Below are 14880 nucleotides of genomic sequence, written 5' to 3'. Positions count from 1 at the left end.
TAATAATAATAATAATAATAATAATAATAATAATAATAATGATTATTATTATTATTATTATTATTATTATTATTATTATTATTATTATATATGTAGTTGTTTGTTTGCTTATCAGTAATTTATGTTCCAGTACTTACATTTTGTTGGTTAATTTTTGTTTTGATTTCACTGTCTACATTTATGAAATAAAGATTTCATTCATTCAATCAGTTAATCTAAATTGCCCGTAGGTGTTAATGTAAGACTGATTTCTTTTTCTACATATTTATTTTTTAGAATACAGTGGAAATATAAACATACAATACAATATTAATATAACAACATGAACAGAACAGAACATAGCCAGGGGAGACAATATGCAGGTAGAAATAATACATCAGTTTACGCAAAGATCACAAGTGTTACATAGAACAATGGTTTTGACAGCTTTTTTACTTTCAGAATATTGAATACTTGAAATATATTGAGTAAGTTCAATTTTAAAGATGAAAAAGGAAGGTTTGTGATTGGAGAATTTGGATTTATGAATGTGGTATTTTGCTAAAAACAGAATTGGACTGATGATGTAATGTTGATCTGATTTGTTAGCAGGATATGAGAAAATACCAAACAATGTTTTTGCCTAAGAGAAAAATCAGAATCAATATTTTGAATAAAATAAAGAAACGGACATCTTGCCAGAAAACGCTTGAGAAGGGACAGGATTAAAACAGATGATACAAATTTTCTTCTGATTGATTACAAAAGAAGCAATCCACACTGATTTCCTTTTTATGTCTTTGTAGGAACAGTTTGCAAGGATAGAAACGATGAATTAATTTGAGAGAAACTTCTTTTATCTTGTTTATAATTACGTATTTAGAGGGTAGACACCAGATTTTCTTCCATTTCAGGTTTGGAATGAGATTATTCCAATAAGACACCACATTTGGAACAGAGACAACATTCTTTTGGAATAAACCACTTATTTTGCGGTTGTTTACTCTGTTTTGGCCAGAAAAACAAATTTGGCCGTAAGATTGATTGTTTGTCTTTATATGTTCAGCCCTGCGATGAACTGGTGACATATCCAGGGTGTACCCCACCTTCACCCATAAGTAGCTGGGGTAGGCTCCAAGCAAGTTCAGAAAATGAACAAATAAATGAAAGAATATAAAAATGTGTTTGATATGAAAAGTGGTTTTTCTTTTACCTCAGTATTTATTCTCCTTTGATGAAGTTTTAAAAAAAAAAAGAGTACTTTAAGTTTGAATTATTTTAAAATATTGACTTGAGATGGTAGATGTGTTTTTGTTGTTGATTTTTTTTTTTATTATTTTTTTATTTGTTATTATTATGGTGTGAATGCTCAATGTTGTACACACTTAAGTTGATGTAAGCAGTGTATTAGTTGAAAAGGATAAGCAAGAAATAAGCTTTTGCTTCTAGCCTATTCCTTTTTTGGTTTTTATGTTTATTACAATTGATGTACTGAGTATAATGATTGATGTAAAACCAATCTAAAATTCATTCATACATTCATTCATTTTTAAAATGGACCCAAAGTACTTCCAAACTTGCTTCATAACATCACTCTACATCTGGTTTGAATTTTTAGCCCCTCTGTCCTGTTTTTAAGGACCAGTTTGACAGAAGCACCCAAATCTAATTCCTTCCCTGTGTTGTTTCTTCTTTTTCTCCTGTTAGACCACAAGGTGTTTTACCTGGACGGTAACAGTACCTGCTCTGGCCGGGTGGGAGTCCAGCACGGAGACAAACAGTACTGGCTCTCTGGGTCTAGTGAGACATGGGACAACAAATCTGCCAACAGCGTGTGTAGACAGATGTACTGTGGGAGCATGACCAATTTCAGCAAATTTAACGCTCCTACAAAAAACTCTATTTGGCGTCCTAACCCGTCCTGTAAATACAACTCCATTCTTGATTGCGGGACACACACTTCCAGCAGTGGAACAGATATGATTGCCTGGGTGGAATGTTCAGGTAATGTGACACATAGATTCAAGATTCCTTTTATTGTCATTGTATACACAGAGCATACACTACGACATTCTGATGCACTTGTAAAAGACGGTACTTCTGTGGTAAAAAAAAAAAAAAAAAAAAGGAAATATACAATTCAAACAATGTAAATAGTACAAAGCAGTAAAAACAGCAAAAAAAAGACACACTCCGCCCCTTCCCATTCTGTCAAGTCGCACATTCATATATTTTAATTCATACATTCATACATAGTTAAAGTGCAGAGGACAGTGAGAAGTAAATACAGTAGGTAGTGCACTTCTTCTTCTTCTTCTTTTTTTTTTTTTAAGATTTCCTTTATTGTACACTGTTGGTTTTTACAGATTGCTAATTGTGATATTGATTATTGTTGATTTCCATTTTTGGACATTCTTGATTATGTTTATTCTACATTGTTGATTGTTGAAGTTGCATGGGTTTAGTTATTGCAGAGTTTAGTGTAATGATTGTTCTGTGCTAGAAGGATTATTGTATATCCTCCTGAGACTGTTGTAATTATCGGAATTACATCCAAAAATAACCAAGAGAGACTCTGAGTTTAAAAAGACGCATTCCTTTTAACCAGTGGTGTAGTGGTCCCTGGAGAAGTGGGTATACTCTCAATTTTTGGCTTTTTTTTTAAAAAATTAGTTCAGAAAAATGCTGTTTTAGAAACAGTGATATGTCAGACAACTCTATTTAGTTTACCCAAAAATCCATCAGTAGTATTTGCTCAACGATTATAAAATTATCATGACTTGATCAGGAGTCACACAAGCAGCTGCATGAATGTAAATGTATTCAACATGAAGCAAACATAGGATAACGTTAGCCTTTCATAATGTTAGCCTACTCACACAGTTTAACTATTGATGACAAAATCTCTCCTCTAAATGTGCAGTCATGTGACCAGTAGTTAAACAGTGACTCATTCTGAAACCACCTTAAAACTTACCTCAGAAATATATATTCCATGAAAGTAGGTTTTCTTGCTATGTGTCACTCATTTCAAAGATGTTTATTCTGCCTTTCTTGTTCGCATTTCCAAAAATAGCGCATCTGTCAACGAGACGTGCAGTGACCTGTCAATCAACTAGGGTGGCACTGGCACCTGAGGTATCCAATCAGGTTCCAGAAGTGGCCAGCACTAGGTAGCAATATTTTCCTTGGCATGACCCGCCCTACTCTGCCTTTGATTGGCTCATCGGTCCTCATGCCTAAAGTTAACCAATCTAATCAGTGAAGGTACCAAGCAAGGTTATAATAGTTTTGGATTTTTCATTATAGTTTAGTTTTATTTAGTTTGACTTTTTTTTTTTTCTCTAATTCAGTTAGTTTTAATTAGTTTTTAGAGCAGGTTTACTACTTTTTATTAGTTTTTGTTATTTTCTAAATCCTTAGTTTTAGTTTAGTTTTAGTTTTTTCATTTATCTTTTATCTTTCTCACCGTCAAATTCAAATAAACCCCAGACAGGACTCTGCTGCTTTCTCCCAACTTTTGTCTCCATGTTTCCAGGTAGAGTGGGAACAAGAAGACGACTAAACGACAAGTGACAAGAAGTGACGGACCGTTAAATATCATATGGTGCCAGCAGCTAAAATTGCTTGAGGGAAATAAATCAATTTTATATCAATCCGACATTGACAAAGACAAAAATGAAGGGAATTTTATCCAGAATTTTTATACGTTTTAGTTAGTTTTATAAACACACAATACAGTTTCAGTTAGTTATCGTTTTTTTTTTTTCTTTTAATTGTAGTTTTGATTTATTTCAGTTAACGAAAATGTTTTTACAATTCTAGTTTTCGTCATTTCGTTAGTTTTCGTTAACGATAATAACCTTGGTACCAAGTACTAGCCAATTAGAGGCAGAGTAGGGCGGGTCATAGCTTCACCATCCTAGGGGAAAACATGAGCAGTTTGGCTCAGATACTACTGAATGATGCACATCAGGGGGATTTAGAAGTGGGTATACGCAACGCTGACGGAAAAACAAGTGGGTATACTCCATATACCCCCGTATACCCTGGACTACACCACTGCTTTTTACTGCGGCAACTTAAAAACACACATACAACTTCCACAACTCGTGGAAAACATCAACTTCTGTGAAAATTCCTAAGCTTCATGAGTAATGCTAAGCATCATGGGAGATGTAGTTATCTTCTTAGCATTTACTATTGCTGATTTTAACTCCACTTTTAAAATAAATCACAAATGAAATGTATATTTTACTCAGAAATAAATGAATTGCAATTGCATACGCGTCATGAAATTACAATAAATCCGAACACAAATTACTTAAACTTTATCTTCCCCAAATAAAGTCACAACAGAGACCCAGCAAAGCATTTTTGTCCTGTGTAGGGGACAAGAATATTACAGCTTTATTTATAAAAAACAAACAAACAAACAAAAACAAAAAATGCTGTCCACTACAAAGGACATTCCTTATTAAAAAGAAAAAAAAAATCTTTTGAAAAAGCTGTTGCATCATGTTGTTTCCAATCATGACTCTTTGTAATGTAAAAAAAAGCTTTCCAGGGTCTCAGGAGGATATATACAATACATACAATAATTCCAACAGTATTTACTTATTGTCTCTGGCTGGTACTTTATGGAAAGACCATACATTTTAGGTGTGCTCCAAAAGCTGATAACAGCATGTGTGTGTGTGCATGTTTTTTTCTTTGTGACGAGCTTTGACTCACTTGCATTAACAACTGCATGACACCCTTTATACAACAGGTGATAGAACAATGAGCCTGACCAATGGATGTTGGGGGTAACGTCAACATTAGTGTGGAAGGTGTCTATGGAGGGGTGTGCGCAGACTCCTGGACTGAGGAAAAGTCTGAGAAACTCTGTCAAGAATGGGGGTGTGGAAGAGATGTCCCACGTGCGACCAAACCGAAGAGAGACTTTGAAGTGAAGTTCAAAAGTGTGCACATGGTAGAAGAGGACGGCAGTCTGTCAAAGTGCAGCTATGTGAAAAATGATGGCAGTTGTGACCCAGCATATGTTGTGTGCTCAGGTAACATACAGTTTACATATATTCACAATTAACTGTACTAACATAAGTGTGTGTGATAATTAGATTAAGATTCTTTATTTTTGTCACACAGGAAAAAAAATCTAAATCTTACCAAGTGTATTTTTCTCATTTCTAGTCAAAATATCTCATCACACTTAAAATAAGATATAGTCACCTAAAGACTAACTTTTCAGTGAGATATAAGAACGTATTTTTAGACAATAGATCTTAAAAATCTTATTTCAAGAAATCTTACCAAGATAATTTTCACTTGTTCCATTGGCAGATTAAAAAAAAAAAAAAAAAAAAAAAATCTGCCAGTGGAACAAGTGAAAATTATCTTGGTACAGATCGTAAGAAGGGTTCCATAGGTGAGTCTGCGGAAGGATCATCACCGGCAACTCAAGTCATTTACTGATCTAAACTGTTTAATACCTGTTGATCCTCTAATCCTATCAATACATGTTAATAACTAGAAGCACTCGGAGAGCGCAGACGTCCGCCAAGGCTGATCAGTGGCCCCCCCCGTGGGCCCCCCACCCCCGATCACCACCAAAATTTAATCATTTCTTCCTTATCCCATTTCCAACAAACCCTGAAAATTTCATCCAAATCTCTTAACTTTTTGAGTTATGTTGCACACTAACGGACAGACAAACAAACAGACAGACAAACAAACAAACAAACAAACAAACAAACCCTGGCAAAAACATAACCTCCTTGGCGGAGGTAATTATTGTAAAATACAGTTTGCGTTCTTTTCATGGTCATCAGATATGACCCATTTGGACGTTCAGAGTTCATCTTCTACAACATTGATTCACCAGTAAAACCCATGGAGTTGGATCAACGACAGTGGATGGACTCACTTGGTTTATGTTCAGTTAATGATAGAATTTACTCAAAAAAAAAATCACTTTTTCTTCACTTTTCTCTGTTGTTGATACAATAACCCTCAACTTTAATCTGAACTTTTATGTGAACATCTACATGAGTAGCACATGAAATATAAGAAAATACCTGATTTTCATAAAAAAAACAGAGGATTATATTAAAATAAATATTAATAAATCACTTAACAAAGGTTAAAAATAGATAAAAACATCATTTGGGAACTGCCTCAGAAGTAGCACTGGGTCTTTATTGGTTAATTCAGTGGTTCCCAACCTTTTTTGGCCTGTGACCCCATTTTAATATCACAAATTTCTGGCGATCCCAGACATTCAAAATGGAGACTTTTTTTTTTTGCTAAAATTAATTTGTTTTTGATCATGTAATAGTTTGCAAATGAACATTAATTTCAGATGACATTTAGTCTATATAATGTATATTATAATGGATGGAGTATGTCATGTCTTTTATGGATTGGGATTGTCTCTGTCAACTCACCATATATTTTCTTATAGTAAGTTTTTTTTTGTTTGTTTGTTTGTTTGTTTTTTATCAATTACTACAAATGTCAGGCGACCTCTTTTGAATTCCAGGTGACCTCCACGTGGGGTCCCGACCCCAAGGTTGAAAAACACTCGGTTAATATATCACATGAGGCCTAACTCCACGCTCTTTTTGATACAGGCAGTCTCAAGCCACGACTGAAATCAAGCGACTACTGTTCTGGAAAAGTGGAAGTGAATTATGAAAACCAGTGGCGTCCAGTTTGCGGAGGTGCTCTTAAAGACCCCAATACACAAAACCTCTTTTGTAGGACGCTGGGCTGTGGTGAGGCTGCTCGTTCTACTGACTACGAAAGAAGCAATAGTATGGCCATCTCAGCCATGACGTGTAAAAACCTGACACAGCACAATGACTTAAAAGAATGTAAGGCCTCACTTGAACAGAAGGCCTGCACTTCCACCAGTCTTCAGTGCTCCAGTACGTAGGATGACTTCTTTCATACTTGTGTACATGTGTAATGGTACTACACTATCCAGTCCATGTCTTTACAATAAATGGAAAGATAAAGGATGGTTGGCAGGATGTAGATGATTTTTTTGATATAATGAATTGAATAAATACTTGCAAATAAAATTGGTAAATTCAGTACTAATAAATCTGTATATGATCTCACATGTTGCTCTCACTTATCTTAGATTCGAAGAAGATGGCACTGGCGGCAGGTAATGCCTGTAGCGGTTTTGTGGTTGTTCACTCGGAGGGGAAACAGGCCCAGGTCTCCTATCAAGGATGGTCAAAACTAGAAGGTGAAAAGCTTTGCAAAGACCTGGACTGTGGACGTTTGGTAAAAGTCGGCCCTAATGACACAATTGCAGGGAGTGAGTTCTGGAGCAATACCTTCAACTGCACAGGCGTGGAGGATGAGGAAAACATCTGGGCTTGTGAAAAGCCAGTGCCACCCAGTAAGAAGGAGCTGCTCTACATTGAATGTAAAGGTAAACCTTTTGTGCTGTTTGATTGCAGACAAAGATTTGCCTTTGGGAACGCGACACCCTGGCTACTGCAGTAGATGCAAAAGTACTAGTCGTATAACCAACTGTAATCTTATTGAGCTTAAAGCAGGAGTGTCAAACTCATTTCTTCCAGGGGCCAAATTCAGCCCACTTGGATCTCAAGTGGCAGTAAAGTAACAGCATCATAACCCATAAATAATGATTTTTTTTTTCTTTTTTGCAATAAAAAAAAAAAAAATTAAAATAGTAACATTTACAAACTATCCTTTAACAAAAAATGTGAATAACCAGAAAACAATGAAATTTGTAAGAAAAATAAGAGCAGTTTTAACAAAATTATGCCTCAGCAAGCATAATAATAATTGTTAAAAATTTGGAGTTTGGAACTAAAATAAGAACAATTTGTCATTCAATTTCTCATTTGCCCGGGTCAATGTTTTTCTTGGTAGTTCTTTGAGGTTCAACTGGACTAGTTTTGCTTTAAAAGAGCAAAACTAGTCCAGTTGAACCTAGAAAAATAGAGTTGTCACTGTTTATATGTTATTATGCTATTATTTTACTTTAGATCTTATTGGTTTGTATGTTGAACTTGAGTTAAAATGAGTTTCACACCCTTGATTGTTAATATTGTCAGTGTAATTTCTGCACTTCACAAATTCATCCCACAGGCCAGACTGGACCTTTTGGTGGGCTGGTTTTGGCCCCTGGGCCGCATGTTTGAGACCCCTGTCTTAAAGGGTACCTGTAGTGAATTTTCATCGGTAGCTATTTCAAAAGATTATGTATAATACCAGCGGTTCCATCAGGTAACTTACGTCAGAGCCTGTTTTCAAACATGTGTGAGAACTAAGTCACTGCTGCATCAGTCAGTCATGGTCAAAGACATGTTTCCTCCTACATGGGCTGTTCCAGTGATGCAGATTTGTAGTATTGTCGCATTACCTGGGCCGTGACGGACTGGTTACTGACCCTGTTCAGCAGACACCAGTCAAACACCAGACAGATACAGACGGAGCATTCTGTCCGTCCCCTGCGTACATTACATGCGTAATTCGGTCCGTTTTCCAGGAACTTGCAGATACTCTCTTTCTGGACCTGAAAACCCAACATAGAAATGAAATAGAAACTAGACAATTCAATCACAAACAAAAACAGCTTAATAACATAAGAAAAAGGTCCAGTGTGGTGCATTTATGGTGATTTTTTTTTTTTGTTTTTTTCCTGAATTTGTGCCTCTCTTGCTTCTAAGTAATACACAAAGCACAATTCATGTCCTAAGCATGACCAGTACAGGTACACTTTAACAAACTGACATTATTATAGCTTGTGGCAGTGTATTTGTTTAGTTTAGGGTGAATAAGTTGTTTTAGTTTGTGATTGAATTCTTTAGTTTCTTTTGCATTTTAATGTTGGGTTTTCAGGTCAAGAAAGAGAGGTTAACTAAAACTGAAGAATAGTTATCTTAAATTTCAAACTCCCAAGATGCATTTCAAACAACAAACATGTAGTCACAAAGCCAAACAAGTACAAAGTGCTAACTGAATTTTTCAAGGCCTCTTCTCCATGGTATCAGCAGCTGAGGTTCATGGGTACTGTAGTATTTAGAGCCAGGGAATATTTCAAATGACTGTACCTATTTTTTTAGTCTATCAGTTTGGTGTTTTATTTCTGTAACAAATCTCATGAATCTTTTCTCATGTCTAGGTGAGCCCACAGTCCAGCTGAAAAAAAAATGTCATGGTAGCCTAACAATCGATGGGATGGAAGTCTGTGACACTTCCTGGGACACCACATATTCAGCCAAAGTTTGTCAGCAACTGAAATACAGCAATGCCATACCTGGTAAAGCCAACAATTCACCGGCTATTGGAGGAAAAAACTATCTCCACGTCCACTGTGAGGAACATCATCACAAAATAGGCCAGTGTAACAGATTCAAGGAACCATGTTCAGGACGCCTGGTGTCTGTTTACTGTACTAGTAAGTATGGATGGTTGTGTTTATTCAACTGTCACAGACTCATAATGTGTAGAATCAGTATAATATCTTTCTCTTGGCTCCTTAAAGCTTTTTGTATTGTCTTATTGCCTTATTTTTGAACCTGTAGTGTGAGATCCTCTGGTAGAGGTCATTTATGTGTTCCTGATGTCAAAACTCAGGTGACACAGGACTCATCAGTAACCTCAGTTAAATATCTTCACAAAAAATGCTTCGAGTCTTTTAGATCTTTACCTTCTCTGATCTCTGGGGAAGTCACTATTACATTTTGATGTCTTTGAGTCATGCCTTGCTGTTGTGTTATATTCTTATTTTTTTAAACTCTCTTTTTAAATTCATGTGAATGACTTAGCCACAGAAAGGCTCCATAAATCCACATTATTATTATTATTTTTATTTATTTATTTTTTCTTTTTACCCTTAGAGCGACTTTTGAGGTACATGACGTGCGCTAGTTCTTTTATTTTTTCCTCACCTTTAGTGTCAGTCAGAATCAGCAGTCAATCATCATCTGATTCTGGTTCATTTGAAGTTACAGTTTTGCATTTGCATCGTCTGAGAATTAATGAATTTACCTGAAATTAATGAAAGAAAAAATGCTGTGGAAAAAAAGTTCTGTTTCTGATATGTGACTCAGACATAAAGTGTTTTTTTTCTTATTTAGTAAATAGACTGTAACTGTTTTACACTTTCAAATGAATTTATATTTACATATAACATTTTGCAAGCTAATTACAGCCATTTACTGACTCAAATGAAGAAATTATAATGAATCGAAGCCGATGCTTAAACACATGTACTACAGAAACTATGTAGGCCCAGTTAAGACACATGTGGTACACCTAGAAAGCTGAGAAACTCCACTTTACCTTAATTTTTGAAGCAATATTCTTATTGCAATCAACAGTGGGATGGTAACATTATTTAAATAACTTTGAAAGCATTAACATTCTCTTCTGTTCTTTTTCTCTCTCTCTCTTTCAAGAAAATGTTAGCTTTACAACCGCAGAAAGATGTGGTGGACAAATTGAAGTCCGCTATGACACAGAATATGGGGGTAAAGTGTGTTATGATGAAGAATTGACCCTGGAATATAAAGAACGCTTTTGTGAACAGCTTAAAGGTTGTGGAAAACCAATAGATACGCCAAAGGAAACCAAGACAGAGCCCTTCCCTAAGGACATTAGTGAGGTAAGACACAGAATTGCTTAATTTAATGAGATATTTCCATAATTCATACCGTCAACCTTCCTTCCAACAGGTATCAGAACTCTGTATTGCTTTATATTCATTCATTTAGTTCTTTACTCCCAAAGAAAATGTCATTTCTGTCATTTCATTTCTTTCATGACTAAGTGGACAACAGTACTGAGTTGCCCTGCCGGACAGAAAGACTTTCGATATTGCCTCTCCAGAGAGTCTTGCTCTGATAAAACACCAGCAAAGATCTACTGTGACGGTAAAACCACTACCCATTCAGTTGTTTTGCGTATAGCTCTACTTACATTATTTTACTATCCCAAAAAACCCTAATGTGGTTGTGTTTCAATCCAGGTTACAAGCCCCGGGTTATTATCAAAAAGGAGCCCTTTAAAGTAAATGTACTTGCTATTGTCCTGGGACTGGGACTGTTTCTGATCCTGGCGATAGTCATCTTCATATTTGTGCGAGTGTACATCATCAGGAAAAGTTTCAAGACCTTCCCGCGTGAGTATTTTATGCCTGTACGATATGTGTAAAGCCCAATGCATGGATTAGACTTCATTTGAAGCAGAATATCCTCTAGTTTCCTTGTTTAACATATAGAATAGAATAGAATAGAATAGAATAGAATAGAATAGAATAGAATAGAATAGAATAGAATAGAATAGAATAGAATAGAAATTAAACTAAAATAATAAAATACAATATAAATTTTACAATTTTATAAAGTAACAAGAATAGAGATAAAAAAAGAAAAAAAATAGACAAAATATGAAGACACAAATTTACAGTATTAACAGTATGTGACAGTATGTATATATATATGAATAATATTAACAATGTTAACAGTATGTATTACCTCGAAAATAGTATGAATATCTATTGATTGATTGATTAATTGATGTATTTATTTTGAATATAAATGTCAAAACAGAAGAAAATAAATCAACAAAACACTTAGACATTAGACATATAATACGTATTTGAAAAGGAGTGAGAAGAAGTATAACTTATAAACTCCCACCCCTTCTCCTTATATAATTAATAACAATAATAACCTTCCTAGTCTAAGGATATCAATACTATATACTGTAATATGACTGATACTTATGAAATAATTTGGTTTCTGGCTTTATATTATTATGAACAAATATAATATGATTTACATAAACACATAATACAATAACACATATATGTAAATACATGTTCTTATACAGATCTATAGATAGATAGATAGACCTGTGCATACATACACATACACATACACATACACACCTACACATACATATACATGTACATACCACATACTTGTACATCTTTATACCATCCAGTGATCCCCAACACCTCCCTCCCTGTACCTCTGAAAAATTGTGTCTTTGTAGCTCCTTTTAAATTCTTTCATGCTTGGACATTGCTTTAACTCTTTACTGAATCTGTTCCACAGCCTCACCCCGCTGACTGAAACACAAAAACCCTTCCTAGTCGTGGTTATGAAGTGAATTTTAAAGTTAATTTACCCCCTTAAATTATAACCCCCCTTATGAATACTGAATAAATCTATGAACAGCGTTAACAGTATGTATGGCGTATGAAAACAGTATGTATGTCTATGAACCAAGTCTATATAAAAATAGTGCATTTATATTAAATGTGGATAAATGTAATCCTGATCCTCCAAACACAGATGTTTTATTACTATTACTGTATCCAAACCAAAACTACACAGAAATGCACACCCTTATTTTACTATTTGGGGCTTAAAACTATTAAACAAAACTATCTGACATATTTAGAAAGGATCTAAGAAATCATATACATCTGGTGATTAAAAGATCCCAGGTCATTTACAAATGACAGACTGAGAACAAACTGATCAGACAGCGCTGGTGTAACTGACAACGTGCACCGTGGCTGTTTTACCACAAGAGGCCAGTCTTTCTGCAGACTGACCTCCAGAACAGACGACGTCATATATTTGTATTACTCTGAATATTATTAGAAATTATATTATGTCAGCGTCAACTGTTTTTAAAATGAAATCAGAAGAAAGAAAAACCCTGTCAGAGTTGCAATTAATGTGCATATCATTAAGACAATACATATTAAATGACAGTTTCTCACTGTGGGCCGCCAAATGTTTAATGTTGTTTTGATGCAGCGGGATTTCCACTGAGACATGATGTAGAGCGTGACAGTGGTGAGTTTGAGGAGTTACACAGCAAAGAAATGGAGAACACGGGAAGTGGTGGTAAGATATAAAGAAGTCTTTATGTAAACTGTCCTTAATGTTGATTCATTTGTTTTTGCTCTGAAAAACAATATGTACGTCAAGTGTTGTGGAATTTTGGTCTTAACCTCTTCATTTAATGACAACATCAGGTTTTTGTGAGAAAATACATTTTTCACCTTAGACAATTTTCCCCCATTTTTTTTTCTGGATTTCATCGATTTCCGCAGGAATCAGATCAGAGTCTGAGGTTCTTACAGAGAACGATAAAAGGAGCCTTTCTTCATATGATGATATTGATAAAGTCTCTGAGCTTGAGCCCCTGACCTCCCGACCCTCGACCACTGAAGACCCACATGACAGCGGCGTCCAAGACAACAAGCTTGAGCAAATTACAAAAGAAGGTCACAATCAATTTTCATGGAAGCGCCACTATGTCACTGGCAAAGTGACAGCTACCGCATCATATTCACATTCCATGAATGTTTTCTGACAGACGTTTGATAAAGCAGCTGCTTTTCTCCTCAACAGATGGGGAGACCTATGAGGTAGACGACCCCCAGGAGAATTATGATGACATCGAGGCTGATCTTGAACCCACACAGACTACAGCTGAAGTCCATGACAGCCCCAGAAATGCACCTGAATGCAGCACAAACACACCTCCAGACCTGGTGCTGGGCGATGATGGCTACCTAGTGCCAGGTCAAGATGAGTGAGCTGAAGTAGGTTCTAAAATCAGGCCTGTAATCAGTTAGTCATCTAGTCTGCTGCACTGGATTTACCAAAATGCAAAACCCTGGTACGACAAATAAATTAATGAAAATTCCAAATGTTTAACGTTACATTTACATTTGCTAAGATGGCATAAATCAGGGGTGTCCAATCCTGGTCCTCAAGGGCCGGTATCCTGCATGTTTTAGATGTATCCCTCTTCTAACACACCTGATTCATATGATAAGCCGATCATCAAGCTCTGCAGAAGCCTGACAACGACTGTCAGGTGTGCTGGAAGAGGGATACATCTAAAACATGCAGGAAAGCGGCCCTCGAGGATCAGGATTGGACACCCCTGGCATAAACAAACATAAATAATGAACACATATGCACTGATTAATCAATAAATATCAAGATTAATCAGTGCATATGTGCATAATTCTTTAGGTTTAACAGTGATATGTAAATAATTAAAATAGGAAAAATACTGTGATCAGTTTGTCTCCTTTTGGAACATATCATATGTATTACATGCATAACATTGTATTTCCACAGTTATTACACTTACTGCCTTTTTCCAGTTCTTATGTGAGCAGGATATCACTCTAATGTCTGTGATCCAGCAGGGGGTTAATTTAGCTCAGCACTGAAGGGTGATATTGGAGACATGCTAACATGCTCCAGGTCAGAAAATGGTCGATACAATGGATACAACACAGAGACTGAAGTTTTAAATCATAGGACAGGGGTGTCAAACTCATTTTAGTGGAGGGGCCATATATAGCCTATTTTGATCTCAAGTGGTCTCATAAAATAATAGTATAATAACCTATAAATAATGACAACTCCAAATATTTTGTCTTTGCTTTTAGTGCAAAAAAGGGACAATTCTATTCTGAAAATATTTAATAATTATCCTCTCACAAAAAATGTGAAAAGCCTGAACAACAAACAACAAAACAACAAAAGACAAATAAGTGTGATTTTAGCCACAGTGTGCTCATCTTATCATTCATACATGTGCATAACAGATCACAGTGGATCTATAAAAGCACAAAACATTTAGTAACAGCATAATATTATTGAGTTTCGAATGTGGAGTTGTCATAATTATAGGTTATTCTGCTATTATTTTACTAGTTTGACCTACTTGAGATCAACTTGGGCTAAAATGAGTTTGACACCCCTGACTGTTAATATCTGCAGGGTAATTTTTGCACTTTGCAAATTCCTCCCATGGGTTGGATTGGACCCTTTGGAAGGCCAGTTTTGGACCACGGGCTGTACATTT

At 35.6% G+C, this 14880-nt stretch overlaps 1 protein-coding gene across 2 annotated transcripts in view; it reads left to right on the top strand.

The window, feature by feature from the left end:
* LOC115423223 (scavenger receptor cysteine-rich type 1 protein M160-like) overlaps window positions 1–14523 on the top strand; it is a 46074-nt gene extending 31551 nt beyond the window's left edge. The window contains exons 1-11 of one of the 2 annotated variants that reach the window (XM_030139998.1): window positions 1850–1983; window positions 4751–5036; window positions 6612–6908; window positions 7127–7426; window positions 9149–9424; window positions 10428–10633; window positions 10799–10901; window positions 10997–11149; window positions 12804–12893; window positions 13103–13276; window positions 13404–14523. In XM_030139998.1, the coding sequence (XP_029995858.1) occupies window positions 4775–5036; window positions 6612–6908; window positions 7127–7426; window positions 9149–9424; window positions 10428–10633; window positions 10799–10901; window positions 10997–11149; window positions 12804–12893; window positions 13103–13276; window positions 13404–13591 (2049 nt within the window). In that variant the 5' untranslated portion in view covers window positions 1850–1983; window positions 4751–4774 and the 3' untranslated portion in view covers window positions 13592–14523. Of the gene's footprint in view, window positions 1–1686; window positions 1984–4750; window positions 5037–6611; window positions 6909–7126; window positions 7427–9148; window positions 9425–10427; window positions 10634–10798; window positions 10902–10996; window positions 11150–12803; window positions 12894–13102; window positions 13277–13403 lie in introns of those variants that run through there. The other variant, XM_030139999.1, reaches the window with a different exon arrangement.
* Window positions 14524–14880: the final 357 nt, after the last annotated feature.

The sequence above is a fragment of the Sphaeramia orbicularis genome, chromosome 7 (assembly GCF_902148855.1).
Source record: "Sphaeramia orbicularis chromosome 7, fSphaOr1.1, whole genome shotgun sequence".
NCBI classification, from domain to species: Eukaryota; Metazoa; Chordata; class Actinopteri; order Kurtiformes; family Apogonidae; genus Sphaeramia; species Sphaeramia orbicularis.
The sequence above is the reverse complement of the archived record's forward strand: the minus strand, read 5'-3'. Positions and strand labels throughout refer to the sequence as shown.